General features: G+C 46.4%; 1 protein-coding gene across 1 annotated transcript in view; it reads left to right on the top strand.

Moving 5' to 3' along the window:
* Positions 1–5,070: 5,070 nt before the first annotated feature.
* The window catches only part of DCT (dopachrome tautomerase), a 34,729-nt gene continuing 32,392 nt past the window's right edge, over positions 5,071–7,407 (top strand). The window contains 1 exon segment of the mRNA XM_003789622.1: positions 5,071–5,365. Within this exon segment, the coding sequence (XP_003789670.1) occupies positions 5,071–5,365 (295 nt within the window).

Raw genomic sequence — 7,407 nt, 5'->3', positions numbered from 1 at the left:
TGATACGGCAGCCCTAGCAAGCTAATCTAGATCCCCCCAGTCAACTCCATGAGAATAGAGGAGGGGACGGGGACAGAAGCAGCATCTGACTTTACAGCAGCCACGTGAGAGCCACATGAAAATGACTTAAGGACTTAAGTTGATTTTTAATGCAGAAAATTTGAAATATTGCCTGACCCTCCCCAAGAGGCTTTCCTTACAGAGCCCCTGTCTCTGAGAGCGTCTGCCTTGGCGGCTACCGCCTTGCTTTTGCCCAGGGACTGTGAGGTAAGTGGGTGAGGCCAACCACTTTCAAGCAGTGGCCCGTCTGTCATTTTCCTCGCTAAAAACAAAGATGCCCCTTCACCCCGATTCCTGGAGCACACGTAATGTAGAATATTTGTGGTGGGCACAGAGCATGTGCAAGAAATAGACATTTCTTTCATAAGCCAATGAGATTTGAGGTCTTGTCTGCAGCCTGACTGAGACAGCTGATGGATACAGAACCGGCGGGGTAATGTGACTGTCAAGCGAGGCTCACAAGGCATTTTTCCCACAGTCGTCTTTGCTTAGATCATATCAGGAATAGTGGACGAAGGTATGGGCTACATGCATTCAGCGGTCAGATAGCAAGCTGGGTTGTCCAGAGAAAGAGAGACCAGGCTGATGGGGGGATTTAAAACTCAGCCCTATGAAGGAAAATTGAAAGGGACTGAAGATATTTAGGCTGAGAGAGAGAGAGAAGGAACACAGGGAGAAAAGCCTATAGAAAATGGAGTGTACCTTTTCTAGGGGGCCTGAAGGGATTATGAAGGGCTTTTGATGGAAGTATTGGTGGGTAACATTTTTATTAAAGATATACATATTTAAATTTACATTTAAATTATGCTTAATATTAAATATTTCTTAAAAATAAGGAATTTCCTAACCCTTAGAACTGCTCTTGGAGTGTAGTGGGAATGTCCTCACTAGAGGTCTTTAGCCAGACGTGGGTGGCATCCTGGCAGAGATGCTGGGGAGGGAGTTTGTGGGTACTGGTGATGTCGGGCTAGGGGTGGAGTGTGGGATGGGGCCAGTGGTCTTCAAACATTTCTAGTAACCAAATCTTACATGGAATCCCCAGTGTCATTGTTAGGGTCTGAGCTAGCAAAGGTGGGTTTGAGAAAAGATCTCTCCAGATTAGGATAGAAAAAATGTTTATTTTACTTTTTCCAAATGGGAGAAAGGGCCAACACAGTGAAAGACGGGGGTAGTGTCAGCAGAGAGAATCAGGTACTCGGACTTTTCGTGGAGGGGTGAAGAAGATGTATGGCGGTAGCCCTGTGAACAGGGTGCTGCTGCGTCCCCTCGGCTCCTCCTTCTGAGCCGCAGGCTGATGACAGAAGCTGCGGCAGGGTGTCGAAGTCCAGGAGCCAGCTCCCCTACCTGCTTAGAGACAGGCTTCATGGCTGGAGATGCGACTCTGTCCTGGAGATACAGCTGAGGTCTGAAGCTCCCACCTCTGCTGTCCACTCAGGAACTCTTCCTAGAGAGAGATTTACACATCTTTTCCATCTGTCCAGCTCTTTTCAGAAGTTGTAAAAAACAGAATTTCTGCGGAGTGCCTAGGACTGATCTTTAACTGTCCGGAGGAAATTGTGGGATTAGATATTTTCCTGTTTTTTCATTTGTTTGTTTTGGTGAGGCTGCCCTTTCAGCAATAATTATATTTATTAGTCAAAATTGATTTCATATATTCAAATGAATAGCAGGAAGTTTGTTTAAAGTTAACGAGTATCATAATGAGGCTCTCCTGGTGCACATAAAAATTTGAATTAGGGATATTTATTCCTCCGCTATTATCAGGTAGCCTCTATCTGCCAACTTCTTCCCAGTTGTTGGGAGAACACAGCTCAGCGGAGGTTTTTGTTGCTCTCCTGGAACTTCTGCTCACACAGAGTGGGCAGACTTTCAGCAGCTAAACTTCCTGCTATGAGGAAAATAAAATAATGCAGTGAAGCAGAGAGCAGGTGGCTGGGCATAGATGTGTCACAAGGTCAGGGAAGGCCTCCCTTGGAGTCCTCTAGGCAGAGGGACTCACAGGACAAAGGCCAAGGTGGACTGAAGGGGCTTCTCCAAGGAACAGAATGGTGGTTGTGTTCGGCCACTGCAGAATGAGAGAAAGGGAGGCAGGCTGTGGGCAGACCTGGACGATCTTACGAGCTAGTTCTCCAACTATCTATGGTAAAGGATTTCTATAAAAAGTTTCAGCCACATACCCACGTGCAACCCGAGTGCACATGACTTGTTTTCAGTTTGTGCCATCAGTACACGAGTTTGGGGCCACCTCTCCATCCCCAGCTGGACTCTATCCTCTTGAATGACATGACACAGATCATGAGGTTAAATGCTGTGCCAGCGTCAAATTTCTATGAGAGTGTCCCCATGTTGACTGACCCTCAATTTCTGTTCTTACTGTTCTTATCTAGATGCATTTAGACAAAGCCTGACACAGTGTTCACACATCTGTTGACCACACTGTGAGCAGCACGAGCAAAGGCCCTTGACCCTAGGAGCATTGAAGAGCAGATATGGGGAGGCAGGAGACAGAAGAATCAAGGTGGCTTACAGGATGGTGATGCTGTTCACTACGATGACAAAGGCCAGTGGGGGAACACATTTGGGAGGAAAGAGCGAAAGTTCTGCTTTTAAGAAGAGGTGAGAGATGTCAAGACCTTGAAGTGGAGACGACAAGCAGGACGTCCCGAGCCTGAGACTTACAACTGAGGTCAAGGCCAGAGGGGTGGCTGGAGGAGTCATGATAGCCGGCATTTAAAATCTCAGACTAGCTGAGTCATCGGGTGGAAGTGAAAGAAAATAGATCCCAGGTACTGGAAGCATGGGGGCGTCCGACACGAGAGTTGTTGACTTCACCAGTCTTAGTGTCCAAGAAATTTGATTCTGACGTTTGTGGACCCCTAAGGCTTCATGAAACATAAAATAAAATTTCAAAATGTCACCAAGCTGGCATGAGGTAGGAGTCAATAAACCCACGTGGACTGACCCGAGGAGCCCCAAACACCCTCAGACTCGGAGACGTTGGGAGTTTTAGTCTATGTCTCTAACCCATGGTGTAGTGGATTGAATGGGGGCCACCCAAAAGATACGTCCGTGTCCCAGAACCTGTGAATGTCACTCTATTTGGAAAAAAAAAAAAAAAGTCTTCTTTGCAGATGTAATTGAGCTAAGAATCTTGCTCTGAGGTCATCTAGATTACATGAGTAGACCCTAAGTCCAATGACAAGTGTCCTCAGTAGAGACAGACACAGAGGAGAAAGACGGAAGAGGCAAAGGTGGTGTGGCTGTGGCAGAGATTGGAGTGTTGCAACCTCAACCCAAGAAAGCCACAGAAGCCAGAAGAAGCACGGGAGGTTCCAGCTGAGAAGCTCGGGAAGGAGCATGTCCCTGTGCCACACACCGTTCTGCTGGCACCTTCAGCTCACACGTCTGTGCTCCAGAACTTTGACAAAATACATTTCTGTTGTTTTAAACCACCTGTTTTATGGTAATTTGTTCCTGCAGCCCAGGAGGCTGGTCCACACAGTATGTCCTTTGCAGCTGTGTTTTATTCTGACTCAGTAGTTCTCAGCTCTGGCTGCATATTATAACAAACGCTGATGTCTGGGACACTCTCAGGGACTCTGATTCACTGGATCTGGGGCACGGGCTGGTACTGGTGTAGAGGTAGATGTAATAACTGCCATTAAATGAGTCTCAACAACTTACAATACAAAGACACATACAATACGTATATTGCATATATATTGTGCCCAAGTATATTCTTCAAAACTGGCTTAAGCAGTTTCACATCCATATGGTTCTAAGTTCTGTTTCCACCACGAAACAGGCACTAGAAAGCCCTCTCCCCGGTATGAAGGAAGGAACGTACACTTTGACAGGTGTGCCGATGGGCACACTCCCCTTGCTGACCTCTGCAGAAGCACCGGGAAGGCATTGCTTTCTAGACTGAAGTCTGATAATGCTTAACTTTAATATAAATCAAAATAATTGTGGGCATATTGTCCCCTTGCCTTCCATTCAATCAGATAATGACAATTGTGAATTTCTGGTGGCATGCTACTTCGTGTAATTTTTAAAAATCTGCCATCTCAATGTGCTGAGTGAATAGGAGAAGAGTCAATCATTATTCAGAGGAAAGAGGATTCTCAATTGTGGAACAAAGCAATTTTTTGTACACCAGTCCCAAATAAATGCTTCTTTATTTTTGAAGTTGCCTGACCTCGTGTAGTGGACTTCTCGCACACACGTCAGCCAGCAGTCATGAGTGCATTGCAGTCAGCAACGTGAGTGTGTCTGGGAAGGGCCTTTGACCACGAGCTCACTGCATCTATTATTGACTGCCCGGGATGTCTGAGGTCACAAGTTTGGCTGGAACACATGAGCGCAGATGAAGATGTTTTTTGCCCTCCTGAAACAAAGCCAGCAACTTCATCTCCTTCACTGTGCACTTTGGGTCATGTGCTAACGATGAGGATTTCTCTAATACTAATCCCTCTAATGAAGGCTTCTCCCAGCCCTTACACAAACCCCACAGGCCCCGTGGCTTGGCAAGCCGGACGGAATAAAGGCAGCAGGGCGTTTGGCTTTTGAACTGAGTTCAAGGCAATTAAAGTCAGGAGCTGAGGAGGAAAAGAGGAGGGTTAGAAGTACCAGCGTAATCAGTAGTGTGACTGGGTGCTCAGTAAATTAACTCAATTAGACAGAGCCTGATTTAATGGGGGAAGATGGTGAGAAGCGCTCCCCTCATTAAATTTGGTTGTTAGAGGCGCTGCTAATGAAATTAACTTTGTGTTAGTTGTTTGAATCCCATAAAAGAGTGTGTGCATGTGCTTGTACACACGTGCACACGTGTATGTTCTGTGATTTTTGTATTTTTTTAAGAAGAGGATAGATAGGATAGACACAAAAATAAATACTTGAAAAGACTGGGTACTCAAGAGCCGAAGAATAGAAGACAGGAGAAGGGCGGAGAGAGACAAGGAGGAGAGAGAGAGAGAGGGAGAGGGAGAGCGAGCTCCCATTAAGACAGCCATGGGCCCCCTTCACTGGGCGGTTCTGTTCAGCTGCCTGGGCTGCGGGGTCCTGCCTGGAGCCTGGGCTCAGTTCCCTCGGGTCTGCATGACCGTGGACAGCCTGGTGAACAAGGAGTGCTGTCCGCCGCTGGGTGTGGAGGTGGACAATGTCTGTGGCTCTCAGGAGGGCCGGGGACAGTGCACAGAAGTGCAAGCCGACACCAGGCCCTGGAGTGGTCCCTACATCCTGCGAAACCAAGATGACCGTGAGCGGTGGCCAAGAAAATTCTTCAACCGTACCTGCAAGTGCACAGGTGAGGCCCTTGGGGGCAGACCAAGCCCACACTGCAAACCGGGTGGGGAGGGACCTCCTGGAAAAGAGCCCTGTCCAAGGAAGAGATGAGACTTTTGGCCATCCAAATGACAAGCCAATTACGGTTTTGGTGGGATGCATAGTCAGGAGGGTGCTGTTGGATGTATTCTTCACATCGTGAAGAGCATCTACTTACAAAAACTAAACAAATATTTCATGGGCCAAGCCTGGTTATATGAACGCATGCCAACATACATAGGCTTGTTTGATGGAAGGGGAAGTTAAAGAGCTTGAGAATTAGCTTTGAAACTCAAAGCAAGTCCTTTCAAGATGGATTTGGTGCCTCCCCTGAAATGGGTTTGCACTTGTTGAAGTGAGGGTGGGAGGCTTGGCATTTAGAAGGCCAGAGTTGAAGGCAGGCGCTCTGTGGCCCTGGTCTCAGCATTTCTAAAGGTTTGAACAGATCTCAAGCCGGGTGCATCTTTCTCATTAAAACCATGACGGCCTTGGAACTGTGCCGAAGTTGGAGAGATGCAAGACAACAGAGCTTTCTCAGGGGCTGGGAAGGGAGGGTTGTTCTTAGATCACAGCTGCTGTCTTTCTTACTTACTCCTACCTGAATCAGAACCATTACAAAATTGCCCAATATCCCTCCCTCTTGTAGATGTGGGACTCTCTCATCACCTGTTTCTTTAGTCTCTGTGCATTTCATCTTCCTCTGGCTCTTCTGTGCCTTCTCAAATCCCATTTCCCCCCAGCTTTCAGCTGCCAGGTACAGCAGGGATAAACTCGCAAAGGCTGTCCCTGCATTTGAAATACAAAAACCATACGTGGCAACTTCTGCAGAGTCCTTGGACACTTCCTACGGTGGCCAGCTGCAGGAGACTTTTTCCTTTTCAAAATCTTTTTACTTCTGTTCTTATGTGATGCTGGAACATGGGCAAATTCATTGAGCTATGCTTGTGCCTGGAAAGCTCATACTGAGGGAACATACAAAGGCCTGGGATATTGATGAGGGAAGGACATTAGATTTATTTCTTCAACTTTAAGAATTCTGACTTTATAATCACTCTGTAGTCATGTTTTTAATTCTGTGATTTAAAGGAATTCTTAGGTCTTAGGTTTGCCATGGGTGTTAGATTAGGAAGAATTTTAATAACAAATTGAAAATTTGCTTTTATAGACATCCTCTCCTAAATTCTCATGATTTCTCAGTCTTGGGAGGAGCAGGAGGTGTCCTGTTACCTGTGTGACTGGAAACCACACTGACACAGTAAATTCTTTGTCCACCCCCCCCCAAAGACTTCTAGAACAGTTATTTCTACGTCAATCCATGATAAAGTGCCACAACTTTCAAACTCTGGAAATCTCCATCTTATAGAATCCAAGGGCAGATTTTAGGAAATAAGATGTAATTGTTAACTCTTTTTGTCACTGTCCTCTTTATATTTTTGACCTGGTTAGCAAGTTTTTAAAATGTTGGGGTAGAAAAAGTAAAGAATGGTAGTGGGGAAGTAACTGCTATTTTCCTTTGCTGAAGAAACATTTATAAATACTTCTCTGGAAAAGATAGGAACTTAAGATCATAGACAGCTACTTTCAAAACATAAAAAGAGATCCCTGCTCTAAGAAGGCAGGGGGCCAGAAATAGGCCCATCCTCTAAGTCCAGGCTGTAAGGAAATCACACATTCAATGGCCAGTGCAAGGAAGCAGGGCTTCCTCAAGTCACATGGTCCTCATCTGCAGCCATTGCCAAGGCCACGATCCCCCGTGGATCCCACTCCCAGGCTGCGGTTCACTTTCTCTCCATGATTTTCTGATCTCGGGCCTCCCAAAGATCCTCCTTTCTGGTAGCTGTCTCTTTGGAGATTATTTTGCCAGTGGAGTGATCAAAACACTCCTGGGTCATCTGAAATTTCTTTTCTTTTCTTTTTTTGAGATGGAGCCTCAAGCTGTCCCCCTGGGTGGAGTGCTATGGCATCATAGCTCACAGCAACCTCCAACTCCCGGGCTCAAGCGAGTCTCCTGCCTCAGCCTCCCAA

This window comes from Otolemur garnettii, unplaced genomic scaffold (genome assembly GCF_000181295.1).
Source record: "Otolemur garnettii isolate 467f Iridium unplaced genomic scaffold, OtoGar3 scaffold00034, whole genome shotgun sequence".
Lineage (NCBI taxonomy): Eukaryota > Metazoa > Chordata > Mammalia > Primates > Galagidae > Otolemur > Otolemur garnettii.
This window is presented reverse-complemented; position numbering and strand designations above follow the sequence as displayed.